General features: G+C 38.2%; 1 protein-coding gene across 3 annotated transcripts in view; it reads left to right on the plus strand.

Moving 5' to 3' along the window:
- Window positions 1-15,882, plus strand: part of LOC132378741 (leucine-rich repeat-containing protein 49) — a 153,644-nt gene that overhangs the window by 3,512 nt on the left and 134,250 nt on the right. For all 3 annotated transcript variants that reach the window (XM_059945856.1, XM_059945855.1, XM_059945854.1), the window contains exons 2-4: window positions 7,230-7,301; window positions 8,949-9,033; window positions 10,980-11,153. In XM_059945856.1, coding sequence (XP_059801839.1) covers window positions 7,230-7,301; window positions 8,949-9,033; window positions 10,980-11,153 — 331 coding nt within the window. The remainder of the gene's footprint in view (window positions 1-7,229; window positions 7,302-8,948; window positions 9,034-10,979; window positions 11,154-15,882) is intronic.

Raw genomic sequence — 15,882 nt, forward strand, 5'->3', positions numbered from 1 at the left:
TTGGACCTTGACTTCAATTTGCTGGAAATGAATACCAGATCATGAGAAGCAAAAAACGGGAAAGATTCGGATCCTAATGGAAAAAGAGATGGTGATTCTAAACAATCTGAGCAGGCTGTGTTAACTGTTGAAGCAATGTGAAACTTAAGATGATAAATTTACTCAAAAGTTTGCATGTTTGAAGGAGTTTTAGAGACGATTGAGGATAATTTTAGGTCGCTTAAACGTGAAGTTGAACTGCAGCAAGCAACAATTTCAGAACTTGATGAGGGCGCTCGGCAGAGAGACCAAAATATCGCAACTTTGGAACAAAATATAGCTTTGATGCCTCAACAACTGGATCGTTATAAATCTAAAGTTATCGACCTTGAAAATCGATCTCGAAGACAGAATCTACAGATAATCGGGCTTCCTGAAGATGTTGAGGAAGGTGATCCTATTAAGTTCTTTTCTCAATTTTTATTTGATGCGTTTGGCAAAGAAGTCCTGGATGATCCTCCATTAATTGACTGCATCCATCGCTCTTTACGTCCAAAATCTACTCATCCACGGCCAGTGATCATTTGTCTCCATTATGTTCATATCAAGGAGCGTCTGATTTGTTTTGCTTGGCGGAAAGGCATGTTTGAATTTAAAGGTTTCAAATTTCGCTTCATTGAAGATTTTAGCCCTGAGGTTCTGAAGGAACGAATGGCATTTAAACCTCTGATGTTGGAATTTTTTCGTGTGGGTTTCAAACCAGCTCTGCTTTTCCCTGCTCGTTTGAAAATCATTCTCTCTGATAATTCCTGTTGTCTCTTCTAGACATTAAATGAAGCTCAAAAATTTCTTGACCAGCAAACTTCCTCTACTACGGCCTGATTTGGATTCTGTTTTTTTTGGTTTTTACTTAAATCTCTAAGCTATTTAAGCTTATTCTAAGCTTATTGATTGGGTCAGTTAGAATGTGAGGGTTCCCTTTACCAGTTTGTACTGTAGCTATTTTTTTTTACTATTTTTAGATCAACTTTTCTGTTCTCTTTTGAGATTTTGTTTTTTTTTTATTTTTTTGAAACTATTTAGTAGATGTTTTGGTGTTTGATTTCTTTTTTTGGAACGGAGATACATTTGCTCCCTTTATTTTTATATTTCAAGATGTCATTTTGCTTTCTTCTTCCCATAAGACCTTATTTTCTTGCTGTGTCATTTTCAATTGTTTATGTGTGGGTTCTTTTTTTTGGTTTGTACTGTAGGTATTTTTAGTATTTCTAGATTAACTTTGCTGTTCCTTTTTGGAATTATGCATTTTTTTTATTTTTTGAAATTATTTAGTAGACGTTTTGGTGCTCGATTTCTATTTTTCTTGAACGGAGTTACATTTTCTCTTTTCTTTTACATTTTAGGATGTCATTCTGCTTTGTTCTTCTCATAAGACCTTACTTTCCTGCTGCATCACCTTCAATTGTTCATGCGTAAAAATAATAATTAACAGCATAAACTGGTGCTTGCTTTCTCTTTTTTCTGAAATACTCGTATCTTAGTACTCTGTTCCATGATTTAAACCTTTTCTAAAAAATAGCGGTAGTTCTTTGTCTTGCTATTTTTTTGATAAGATTCGTCATATACTTGTTGAATTATGGGTAGCTTTTCTTTATGAAGTTTTATCTTTTGGGCTGCCATCAGGAGAGATGGGGGGTAGATTTTGTCTTAGCTTATCTTTTGGCCTATTTCTGGGTCTTTCTGGGTGGGGGAAGGAGGTTTCTTTCTTTTTAGAGTAGATTTTTTACCTGGACTATTTCGAAACTACTAAAATGTCCAACATGTCATAACTTCTGGTTCCTCTTTAAATCTCTTTTCCTCTTCTGAGTTCATGAGTTTGTATTCTGGTTAACCCTTTACGTACCATATTACTGGTCTTATTATGATGGATAAGATTATTAATTTTGTTTCGTGGGATACAAATGGTTTAAATCATCCGATTAGGGAAAAAAATTTCAAGGTATTCTGAAGAATGAATGGCCAGATCATTTTTGTACAAGAAATTCATGTGAGGAAAGAGGATAATCTGTGTTTTTTCAGGTTTTTGGAAAGATCAACAATACCATTCAAATTCCCAGGCTAAAGTGAGAGGCATTTCTATTTTTATAGATTCATCTATTTCATTTGTTCATTATGAAACAATTTCAGATTCAAACTGTAGATTTTTGATAATTACTGGCCTGCTCTGTAATAAAAAAGTGACTATGGTTAATGTTAATGCTCTGAATACTGATTACCCTGAATTTTTTAAACACTTATTCACATCCTTTCCCAATTTAAATGACTATATGCTGATAATGGGAGGAGATTTTAATTGCTGTTTAAATCCTTCAATGGATAGATCTAAGTCTAATCAGGTGCTTCGGAATAAATCTGCTACTTTTATTAATTCCTTTATGCTTGATTTTGGAATTTCAGAAATCTGTAGGTTTCTACATCCAAAGGAAAAAGAGTTTTCATTCTTTTCTCATGTTTACTCTCGAATTGACTACTTTTTTATTGACTCTCATCTAATTCCCTCTGTTATTGACTGTAATTGCGATTCCATTGTCATTTCTGACCATGCACCACTGAAACTTTCTATAAAACTAATGGATACACCTTCTAGTTTTGGTCAATGGTGATTTAATTCTGTATTATTACATGACTCGGACTTTGTGAATTTCATCAAGGAACAGATTGATTTTTTACTTTTCAACAAACTCTACGGATGAAATTTCCAGCAGGGTGCTATGGGACACTTTTAAAGCATACATCCATGGACAGATTATCTCATATTCTGCTGGACTGAAAAAAACAAATTAATGAGATTTGTATGTTGGTTGATAAGATTAAAGCAATTGACAAGATATACAGCTCCTAGTCAGGAGCTGTATGAAAAAAGGGTCGAGCTTCATATGGAGCGTAGTTTACTTTTAACATCCTCGATTGAAAATCAATTAATTAAGTCTAGGAGTCAATTTTATATATCTGGTAAACTATTGGCTAGTCAATTGAAATCAGCTTCGGTTAAACGACAGATTATTAAAATTCATGAGCAAGATGGAACTTTGACGGTTGATCACAATGAGATAAACAAATCATTTCAAGAATTTTATACCTCCTTATATCAATCAGAATCTCCTGATGACCCTACTATAATGCATGAATTCTTAAGGAAATTGAATGTTCTGAAATTATCACCTAATGAGTGTTTAATATTAGATGCTCCTGTAATGGAACAAGAAATGAAAGATGCTATTTCTTCAATGAATTCAGGTAAAGTACATGGCCCAGATGGCTATACAGTAGAATTTTTAAACTCCTTTTCTACTATACTTACTCCGTGGCTATGTAAAATCTTTAAGAATGCATTACTTATAGGTAAATTACCACAATCTTTTTACGGTGCCTCTATTTCTTTAATTCTTAAAAAAAGATAAAGATCCTACTGAATGTGCATCATATAGGCCTATATCCTTACTGAATGTAGATTCTAAGAATTTTTTCAAAAATAGTGGCAGCTAGATTGGAGAATGTATTGCCTCGAATTATTTTGGTTGATCAGACCGGATTTATTAAAAACCGTTATTCGTCCTTTAATATTAGGAGATTAATGAATATAATTTATACTTCCTCAGTTAGAACTCCAGAATGTGTTATCTCATTGGATGCCGAGAAAGTGTTCGATAGAGTTGAATGGCCATACTTAGTACGCTTGAGAAATTTAATTTTAGCCCACAATTTATATCCTGGGTTAAGTTGATATATTATGCCCCTACAGCTTCGGTACTTACCGATAATATAAGATCTCCTTTTTTTCAGCTGTTTTGGGGCACTAGGCAAGGTTGTCCTCTTAGCCAAATGTTATTTGATATTGCCCAGGAACCATTAGCTATTGCTATTCGTGACTCACCTTCTATATTTGGCATTTCCTGCGGAAATGTGATACACAAGTTATCATTATATGCAGAGGATTTTTTATTATACATTTCAACTCCGGGAAATCCATTCCTGCTGTCATATCTTTGCTCGCTCAGTTTAGTAACTTTTCTGGTTATAAACAAATATTAATAAGAGTGAACTTTTTCCTTTAAATATGCAAGTTCCAATTTATAGACGCCTACCTTTTAGGTTGGTTACGGATTATTTTACTTATCTAGGAGTTAAAATTACTAAAAAACATAAGGATTTATTTAACATCAATTTTTTACCTTTAATAGACCAGGTTAGACATTCACTTACTAAATGGTCCTTACTGTCTATATCATTGATTGGTCGAATCAATGCTATTAAAATGATTATCTTACCTAAATTTTTGTATCTTTTCCAAGCAGTACCAATCTTTATTCTTGGATAAGCTGGGTGAGTGGGCAGATACTTGGCAGATGACATTTAATGTGAATAAGTGTGAGGTAATCCACTTTGGGAGTAAGAACAGGAAAGCAGATTATTATCTGAGCAGTGTAGAGTTAGGTAAGGGAGAAATACAAAGAGATCTAGGAGTCCTTGTTCATCAGTCACTGAAGGTGAATGAGCAAGTGCAGCAGGTAATGAAGAAGGCTAATGGAATGTTGGCCTTTATTACAAAGGGAATTGAGTACAAGAGCAAGGAAATTGTTTTGCATTTGTACAGGGCCCTGGTGAGACCACACCTGGAGTATTGTGTACAGTTTTGGTCTCCAGGGTTAAGGAAGGACATCCTGGCTGTAGAGGAAGTGCAGCGTAGATTCACGAGGTTAATTCCTGGGATGTCTGGACTGTCTTACGCAGAGAGGTTAGAGAGACTGGGCTTGTACACGCTAGAATTAAGGAGATGGAGAGGGGATCTGATTGCAACATATAAGGTTATTAAGGGATTGGACAAGATAGAGGCAGGAAATATATTCCAGGTGCTGGGAGAGTCCAGTACCAGAGGGCATGGTTTGAGAATAAGGGGTAGATCATTTAGGACAGAGTTAAGGAAAAACTTCTTCTCCCAGAGAGTTGTGGGGTCTGGAATGTACTGCCTCAGAAGGCAATGGAGGCCAATTCTCTGGATGCTTTCAAGAAGGAGCTAGATAGGTATCTTATGGATAGGGTAATCAAGGGATATGGGGACAAGGCAGGAACCGGGTATTGATAGTAGATGATCAGCCATGATCTCAGAATGGTGGTGCAGGCTCGAAGGGCTGAATGGTCTACTTCTGCACCTATTGTCTATTCCTAAATCCTTTTTTGATACTATTGATTCTAAAATTTTGTCATATATATGGCAAAATAAAAATCCTAGGCAAATACTTGCAGAAATCCAAAAAAAACGGTGACCTGGCACTGCTGAATTTAAGATATTGGGCAATAATATTTGATATTTAATATTTTGGACACAAGATGTGGATATTAATGTCAGTCCACAATGGGTTAATCTTGAATGTAATTCAATACAAGGATTTTCATTGACTTCCATTTTAGGGACTTCTCTTCCCTTGGTTTTCTCTAAATTGAATAAACAAATGGTTAATCCAATAATTAAACATACATTTTGGATATGGTTTCAGTTTCATAAATTTTTTGGCTTGAATAAATTTATTTTATCAAGTCCTATTATATCTAATTTTTTCTTTCTCTCATGGATCAAGCCTTTTTGATTTGGAAAACAAAGGGTATAGTATGTTTTCCTGATTTATTTTTGGATAATTGTTTTATGTCTTTTGAACAATTATCTAATAAATATAATTTGCTCAGATCCCATTTTTTAGATGCTTACAGATTAGAGATTTTTTAAATACGATGTTACCTACTTTTCTGATTTCATATCCAACTGATATCATGAAAAAATTTTAGGCTTAAACCCCTCTCAAAAGGGTTTAATTGCAATCATCTATGATATGATTATGAATATGCAGCCAGATATATCTGATAAAATTAAAAATGAATGAGAGAAGGAACTTCAACTTTCTTTACCTTTAGAGAAATGGGAAAATTTTCTTTGATGTAATGGAATAGCCCAGCTTGCATTTTTTAAGTTCAGGTTTAGTTCTGTTTAGTTTAGTATCCTTTGTTTTAGTTTTTTTTCCAATTTGGGGTTTTTTTTCCATCTTTTTGTCTTTTTCTGGTATCCTGTTTATATTTAGGGTTTTGGAGGTCTATTTTGGAGGTTACCTATAGTTTTTACTCATGTTGACTGCCAACAAGGTGATCTCACTCCCTTTGTACTATTATGACTGTTATATATCTGTTTTCAAAAAATTCAATAAAAAGATTGAAAAAGGAAGAATTTTAGTTGATGTCTGAGTTTGCCATCTCGATGTGTGTCTCTCAATATTGATCACTCCTTTTAGTCTAAGGAACTTGTATAGCAGCAGTGAGAAAGCTTTTGAATCAAAACAAATCCCTTTTGGGTTCAGAATCAGGTTTAATGTCACTGACATATCATGAAGTTCATTGTTGTGTGGCAGAAGTACAGTGCAGTGTATTAAAATTAGAAATTACAATAAGATGTGTATGAATTAAATTAATTAATTAATGTAAAGAGGAGCAGAAATAGCAAGTTGGCTTAATAGTGGGTTGGCTTATTGCCCATTACAAAATCTGCTGGTGGGAACGAAGCTGTTTCTGAAATGTTGAGTGTGTGTCTTCAGGCTCCTGTACCACCACCTTGATGGTAGCAATGAACAGAAACTATTAATGTCAGTTTCTTCTATCAGCACTTTACATGTTGGGATTTTGTGTCTTGAAATTTTTTTTGCTATTTTGAAAACTTCTGTCATCAATTCCCTCAGCATTCAAGCTTCCAGGTAATACAGCCCTAGTTTACTGGACTCAGGTAATACTTGGTCCAGGTAATACCCTAGTTTATGTAATCTGTTTCTGTAATATCACTCTTGGCACCCTCTTGTTATTCTGGTAAATCTACATTTCATATCCACTAAGGTCAGTACATCTTTCTCAAGGTTGCCCACAGTACTTCAGGTGTCATCTCTACACTTTTTGCTGGAACATATCTTTATTGTTAGCAAACAGATCCGAGGATTGTGACATATTTAGCATAGGTATATAATGACAATGCAGCTCGACTTCATCTAAGCATGACTTTTTATTTATACACAAGAGTTGCCAAAATTTTGATTCTTTCCGACCTTTCAAGTTTAACTGTTTGCATGTTTGTGTTGAAAGTGAGGCTTCTGATTACAGGGCTTTTAATTAATACGAGGTATTTAATACAGGTGTTGTAACTCCACTCTTATTTGCAGATTAATACTTGTGGTCTTCAATTATCCGTGCAGGCTTCAGCAGTCGGAGACCGATCATCCCAGAAACAACAGGTAAAAAGATGCTTGCCAGTGAGTGACAGGTTCTGAGGATTGTAGGAATTTCTCTAAGAAACTAGGATTCTTCAGTATGATTTCACCAATAGGATTAGATGGTCTGAAAACAATTGATGTAATGGAGAGGATAGAAATCTTATTGATCTGTTGCTTTTTTTCTAGCTTTAATTCCATTTTAGATTGTGGTTGCTGATTTACTGTCTGATAACCTGTTAAAAATATATTATCAGTTTACACAGCTTTTGGCTCAAAAGCAGCATGCACTAGACAGGCTTAAAACAGATTCCACCTCCAGCAGATTGAGTTAATATTTTGAAAAAGGTGGTAGTCAGATAACTGAGTAAAGAGAGGAAAGTCTATGAATATTTCTGTCTTCAGTGTTAATGAAAGCTACCAATGTAATTACCTAATAAATCGAAGTAGGGGGAGGCTGTTAGGCCTCTTGTGCCTGCTTGGCTGTGTCTGAGCTTCTACTTCCTGTTTTCCTGCACATCCCAAATCTCTGATTGAAATACATGCAAAAGGAAAAATAATCCTGCTGCAATTTCAGAAAAAAAGATGTGAGTGGTTGATGCTCTTAAGCCATCTGAATTTTCGCCATCACAAAAGCAGTCTTCACCCAGTTGATTTGTTCTTGGTGATTTTAATTAATTGATTTTAAAAAAAGCCATGGGGCCTGACAACTCTTACCCAGATATACTGAAGACCAGTGTTCCAGAACCAGCTATGCCTGTAGCCGGACATGCAGAATACATCGTCCAGAGGGAAAGGGAAGGAAATACTAAAGAAGCACACTCTTGTGATTAAAACAAGAAAGTTAACATAGAATAGTACAGGCCCTCCAGCCTATGATGCTATGTTGACCTTCCCTCAACCCAACCCTTCCCACCCACATAGCCTTTCATTTTCTGTTATCTCATGATAACTGTGAACTAAGTGAAATAACTGAGTCAATATAAAGAGACCTAAGAAAAAGTCAGGGATGTAACTAGACCAATACATTAAGGGAAAACAAATGTCTTTATCTACACAGAATATGAATAATACATGAATTATACATCAACATTATGCCAATGCTATAGAGAAAGTAAGACAGGGAAAAATAAAACCAAAGATGCAATTGAAGACAAGTCCACGGAAGAGTATGAGATGGACCATAGTGTTCTGTTGCCATGGTGTGCTTAAGATTGTGTAGTTGGTATAAGAACCTGGTGGCTGTAGGATAGTAGCTCTTCCTGAACCTGGTTGTGTGAAACCTCAGACTTCTGTACCTCCCACCTGACAGTAGCAGTTCCTAATTAGAAGCAATATATTTCATTTCTTTCCCCTGTCTCTTCCATTTTGTTCTATAAATTCTTCCCTCTCATGAATTTATCCATCATAGTTGAATCTGATTCATTGCTTCTCATTCCAGTCCCCTACCATTTATTGCATAAATATTTGTCTTTGCCCGTCCATTGTGGCTCTTTTGCTAAAGCTTCATTTTGTGTCTTCTAATTCCTGATCCTTCTGGTGAAATTCTGTTCACTTTCCTATTATCTTACAGCTATTTGTGATTTTCATTTGTGATTAAAATCATGACATTCTGAATTCAAGGGGCTAAGTTATCACAGAAGTATGTTTCTATCTTTTATTACTTTGCAGTTTGATTATAAAGTAAACAAGGAGTTCCTTCCCTCACACAAGCTTTTGAATGTAGAAGGTGACAAGAATTTCCATGGCAAACCAGGTATGGTATCTGATAGATTTTATTCGTATGCTTTGAAAGGTTAAGGGGACTGAGCACTAGATATGACACACAAACTAGTTTTAAACTTTATGAAGTTACAAGGATCTGGCCAGAGTTAGTGTGGTTGAGGGTAGAGGACATTGTGATCCCACAGAAATCAATGCCTAAACTATCAAAGAAAATAGAAGGCATCACCTGTACTTAAAGGAGATGGTACAGTATGATGACTTTCGTCCTTTCCTACCATCTCATCAGTTTCTGCATCCAGCACATCATCCTCCGAAACTTCCGCCGCCTCTGAAGGGATCCTACCGCTAAAGGTATCTTTACCTCCCCCTGCCCACCCCCACTTTCCGCAGGGACTTCCCCCCCCCCCCCCCCCCCCCGTGATTCTCTTGTCCATTCCTCTCCACTAATCTCCCTCCTGGCACTCACTTATCCCTGCAACAGCTATACCTGCCTATATACCACCTCCCTCACCTCCATCCATGGCCCCAGGGAGACCATCCAGGTGAGGCAGCACTGCACCTGCGAACCTGCTGTGAATGTCTAATGTGTCCAGTGCTCCCGATGTGGTCTCCTCTACATTAGTGAGACTCATTGTAAATTTGGAAAACCACTTTGTCGAGCACTTCTGCACCATCCACCATAAGTGGCCAAACATTTTATTTCCATTTCCTTTTCTTATTCTGACGTGTCAGTCCATGTTATGCAAAGATGAGGCCAACCTCAGGGTGAAGGAACAACACCTTAAATTCCATCTGAGTAGCCCCCAAACTAATGGCATGAATATCAATTTCTCTACCCGGTAAACAAATTCCCCCTTATTCCTCTATTCCCCACTCTAACCTTTTACCTCTTCTCACCTGTCTTATTACTTCCCCCTGGATCAACTCCTCCTTCCCTTTCTCCTATGGTTTGCTCTCCACTCCTATCAGATTCCTTCTTTTTCAGTCCTTCACCTTTCCCACCCACTTCGCCTCACTTATCACCTTCCAGCCAGCCTCTTCCCTCTCCCCCCCCCCACCCAACTTTTTTTATTCAGGCATCTTCCCCCTTCCTTCTTAGTCCTGAAGAAGGATTGGTCTGAAACATCGACTATCTATTCATTTCCATCAATGCTTCCTGACTTGTTGAGTTCCTCCAGCACTTTCTGTGTGTTGCTTCAGAATCAATGAAAGACTGCTCCCAACAGCATGGACAACAGCCAGTGTGCCAAAGACAACAAAATGTGAAAGTACAAAATAGGATATAAAGCAATAAATATCGAGATCATGAGATGAAGAGTCCTTCAAAGTGAATTTATAGGCTGTGAGCACAGTTCAGTGATAGGGCAAGTTGAGTTGAGTAAAGTTATCTCCTCTGATTCGGGAGCCTGGTGGTTGAGGGGTAATAACTGTTCCTGAACCTAGTACTTGGGTCCTGAGGTTCTTCTACCTTCTTTCTGAAAAGCAGCCTGCAGCAGGTGTCTGTGGTTCACTGGTGCCACCTTGGACTTTTTCAGGCAGCGTCTACAGAGAGGAATAGTCAACATTTTGGGCTGAGATTCTTCATCAGTTCTGATAAAGGATCTCAGCCCAAATGGTTTGATTGTTTACATGCTGCCTGAAAGTATTAATGATGTGGCTGAATCTCATATTAATATCTGGTAGTGCAGGGGAATGCCCCAGCACAGAACAGGTGAGCTGTCCTGTGTACAAGCACCTCAGAAAAGAACATAGTTGTGAAAAAAATTATCTGAACCCCAGGGAGCAACTGAGTAAAAATTCCATTCCCTAATCGTGGGAATTTTATATGTTCTGTTTTCTGTTGTAATTGAAAGTCAGTTTATTTTTTTATAAATTCACTTATTAGTTGAATGTAAGTAGTCAGACCTCGAGATGAAGCTTATGAGGAGGAAGGTTTGACTTGTGCAGGTGCTACTTTTCTTTTTTTGTTGTTCACAGAAGGAACATGCAATGATGATCTACTCCGCCACTACTCAGAACCGTTATCAAAGGGGATAGCTGCGGATGTGCCTTCACATAGTCCTGCTTCAATAAAATGCAAGTCTCGACAGGGCTCTCAAAGTGCTGTGCCTTCCCCTTCACATGGTCAAGGAGCCTTGCCGTACTTACCAGGTGCTTCACATTCATAGAATATTCTACTCATGTTTTAAAATTGTCTCTTGTCCCATCTCATGTGGTCTGAATTAGGAGTGGAAGTTTTGTTACAGCTGAACAGACCATGAATGGACTCTTCCCTCCCCATCCTTAGAATTAATGCAAAGTCTTGACATGATACAAATTCTTTTACCCACACAGATGCTGCTTGATCCACTGAGTTCCTCCAGAAAAGGGTTCTTAATCTTTTTTATATGCCATGGATTCTTTTGACAGTCTGGTTAAGCCTATGGACCCTTCTCAGAATAATATATTTAAATATATCAGATAAAATACATAGGATTACAAATGAAACCAATTGTATTGAAATATAGTTATCAAAATATTAAAAAAGCTTATTTGTGATATAGTAATATATTTGCTTCTTTATTAATGCATTAAATAACAAGACCACATTTAAAATACAGACAAGTTAAAATTAAATTTTAGTTTTTAAATATATATCAGTGTGAAGGCTGTTGTTGCTTAGTTTGGATAAAATTGGACATTAAATCTTGGGTGGTCTTTGACAAAGCAACACATGTCGTAGTGGACATCCAATTGGTCACATTTGATCTAACAGTGGGTCATATAATTACCGTAATTTCGAAGTAGTGATGAGTAGTAAACAATTTTTTGAGGTATTTGTAACAACTGTAATGTGATATAAAAATATGACAAAGTCACAGGTACTGCTAATAATATTGTGGTTTGTTACATACATTCATCATTGAAGGAAAGGCTAAATTGCAGTTGGAGGTTAGTGAAAATAAAAATGTAAATTTTTTTTCCCATCCAAGATCACGGACACCTTAGGGGTCAGTGGACCCCAGAATAAGAAACCTCACTCTAGATTCCAGCAGAATCTCTTGTGTGCCCATGAATGGATCCCAACTAGAACTGTATCTAAGTCCAAACACCCAACTTTAGAACTTGGGAAGCAAGCCATTTAGCCCGTCTGCCTGCTCAGTAAGTTACTTCAACATCATTTTCCTGTACTAAACCCACATCCATCAATCTCCAAAGAGATCTATTATGTTTGTTTTGACACTCAATGACTGAAGTCCCTGCAGCTCAACCAAGTGCCATCGGACATTGTGAGAGGCAAGGCAAAGAAATTGTTGGGACCCTAGCAGAGACTTGTATCTTTCTTACCTGTGGTGATGTACTGGATGACCGGAAAGCGGTGATGTTATGACTTTATTTAAGAATGGCTGAAAGGACAAACCAAAGAGCTACAGGCCAGAGAACCTAACTTTGGTGGTGGATAGGTTACTGGAGGAGACTCCGAAAGGCAATTTATCTACATTTGGAAAGACAAGGATAGACTGCATGGCTTTGTACATGAAAGTTATCTCAGAAATTTAATTGATTATTTTGAAGAGGTGACCAGGAAGATTGATGAGGGCAGAATGGTAGATGTTGTCTACATGAACCTTAGAAAGGCTTTGGACATGGTCATTTATGGTGGATTGGTGGAGAAGGTGATATCATATAGGATCCAGGGTGAGCTAGCTAGTTCAATACTTCGATTTAATGTTAGAGAATATATACAATATACAACCTGAAATTCTTGTTCTTTTCAGATAATTGGAATTGGATGCAAGATTGGCTTGATAGAGGGTGGTAGTGGAGGGTTACATTTCAGAGTGGATGCCTGTGACTGGTAGTGGGCTGCAATTCTGTAGGTGAGTCTGAAACTTGAAGGTATAGGTTTGTGAGATGAGAAGGATTTAAAAAGGGACCCAAGGTGAACGTTTTTCACTCAGGATAGTGGGTATATGAATGAGCTGCTAAATGAAATGGTGGAGGCAGGTTTAATTACAGCATTTTAAAGACACTTAGATAGGTTTAAGATTTAGAGGAATATGAGAATAAGAAAGTTGTATGTTTAAATGAATGATCACCTCTCATTCTAATTAATTAAAGGTATCATCGACTTATAAGACAGATTCCCATAAATCAATGTGATGGATGTTCACTGCATTTCATTTATCTCAATTAATACTTGCATGGATTGGGAGAACAGAGCTGCCCCGAGTATTCCAGGTGTGGTCTTAGCAGACCCCTGTAGAATTGGAGCAAGATGGCTTCACTCTTGTGTTTGCTTTCCTAATTGCTTGCACTACTTGCAGGTTAGTGTTTAGTGATATGTGTACAAGATGTTTTACAAAAACAAGAATTTTCAATCTCTCACCACTCTCACCTTTCGCCACTGAAAGTAGTCTAATGCCATTCCCTTGGACAACATTGGTGGCGTGGAGAGGGGAGACGTAGCTTGGGCAACTGCCGTCTTCCATTTAAAAAAAAACCTTGCCCAGGCTTGCGCCCTGGAAACTTTCCAAGGTGCAAGTCCATGGTCTATCAAGACTAACGGAGGCCTACTCACAGTCTCACATTTTTGCACATACAGCATCTGCTCTGCCATTAGCTCGCTTCAGCTGCCTATATTCCCAAGTCCTCTTGCATTCTCCATAAAGCACTCACTGACATTCAGCTGTGTATAATCAGTAAATTTTCATAAAGGTACACTTAATTCTCTCTTGAATACTGTAGATAATGGTTGTGAGCACCCAGGCCACTAGCACTGAATCCGTGTTACACTCCAATCTGAAAATGACCCTTTTATTTACACTCTATGTTCTGTTTGTTAAGCTGTCCTTAATCCAGGCTGGGTATTACGCCTCAGAAGAATATTCACTCTGATTTTATTTGAAATTCTCTTCACTGAGATTTTCTGAAAATTCAAACATACCACTTCACTTTTTTCTCAAAGACCCACACTCAGTGTTTTATGAACAGCTTCCTCTCTACCATCAGATTTCTGAACTGTCCATTAACCCATGAAAACTACCTTGTTATTCCTCTTTTCCACTATTTATTTATTTGTAACTTTTCATAATTTTTATATCTTGTGCTCTACTTCTGCTGCACAACAACAATGTAGAGTGATAATAAATCTGATTCTGGTTAGGTTCTATTTGTTCACCTTGAATCTGTTGCTACTTGAATCATTTCTTTACACAAAGGAGATTGAAAGCTGAACAGAATATTGTTGAGGTTGAGGGCTGGTGAATGGGTTGTGGGGATGATGTGCTGTAGATGGATCATTTTAAATTCGGGTTGCAGAGATATTTCTCCAACAGATCGGATAGCATCTATGAGAAAGATTAAACAGTCGACGATTCAGGACGAGACCCTTCATCAGGAAGTTTACAGTGGCCACCCGTTTCCGACATGTCAATTCTCTACTGCCAAGATGAGGCCAGACTTCTCAGGTCTTTACTTCACCCCTCTACCCACCCCCCCTTGGTTTCACCTATCACCTACCATCTTGTACTTCTTCTCCTCTCCCCTCGCCTGATTATTCTGACCTCTCCCCTTCCTTTCCAGTCCAGGTGAAAGGTCTCGGCCCGAAATGTCAATTGTTTGCTCTTTCCTATAGATGCTATCTGGCCTGCTTGGTTTCTCCAGCATTTTATGTGTGTTGCTTTGGATTTCCAGCATCTGCAAATTTTCTCGTGTTTGTTTCTTAGGCAGAGATGTATAAGGTTGTGATATGGATAAGAGAACACACAGAATAGCCATGATTTCGTATAATGGTAGTAGCAGATAACTGGGGCTCAGATTTTTTTTAAGGACTCATTTTTTTAAGTTTTCATCCAAAGTAGTGCCGAATTACTATCGTGTGGAAGTAGCTAATTCTGGGGATCCTTATTATTTATTTTGTTTGAATGCTTTTCTTTCATGTAATGACTTTTTATCTATTCAGAAGATTTCTTCCGAATAGACTACCATCCCGTTGCACTCACATCCATCATCATGAAGTGTTTCGAGAGGCTCGTCATGAGGCACATCAAGACCCTGCTGCCCCCCTCACTGGACCCCCTGCAGTTTGCGTACCGTCCCAACTATTCAACAGACAATGTCATTGCCATCACCCTCCACCTGGTCAAAAAAGACACATATGTTTGAATGCTGTTCACAGACTTCAGTTCAGCATTTAACACAATCATCCCTCAGAAACTGATTGGAAAGCTGAGCCTACTGGGCCTGAGCACCTCCCTCTGCAACTGGATACTAGACTTCCTGACTGGGAGACTTCAGTCAGTCCGGATCAGAGGCAGCATCTCTCAACACCACCACACTGAGCACGCCCCAGGGCTGTGTGCTCAGTCCACTGCTGTTCACTCTGCTGACCCAAGACTGTGCTGCAACACACAACTTGAACCACATCATCAAGTTTGCCAATGACACATCCGTGGTGAGTCTCATCAGCAAGAACGACGAGTCAGTTTACAGAGAGGAGGTGCAGTGGCTAACGGACTGGTGCAGAGCCAAAAACCTGTCTGTGAATGTGAACAAAACAAAAGAGATGGTTGTTGACTTCAGGAGGGCACAGAGCGACCACTCCCCACTGAACATCGACGGCTCCTCGGTAGAGATCGTTAAGAGCACCAAATTTCTTGGTGTTCACCTGGTGGAGAATCTCACCTGGTCCCTCAACACCAACTCCATAGCAAAGAAAGCACAGCGGCATCTCTACTTTCTGTGAAGGCTGAGGAAAGTCCATCTCCCACCCCCCATCCTCATCACATTCTACAGGGGTTGTATTGAGTGCATCCTGAGCAGCTGCATCATTGCCTGGTACGGAAATTGCATCATCTCAGATCGCAAGACCCTGCAGCGGATAGTGAGGTCAGCTGAG

The sequence above is a fragment of the Hypanus sabinus genome, chromosome 21, assembly GCF_030144855.1.
Source record: "Hypanus sabinus isolate sHypSab1 chromosome 21, sHypSab1.hap1, whole genome shotgun sequence".
NCBI classification, from domain to species: domain Eukaryota; kingdom Metazoa; phylum Chordata; class Chondrichthyes; order Myliobatiformes; family Dasyatidae; genus Hypanus; species Hypanus sabinus.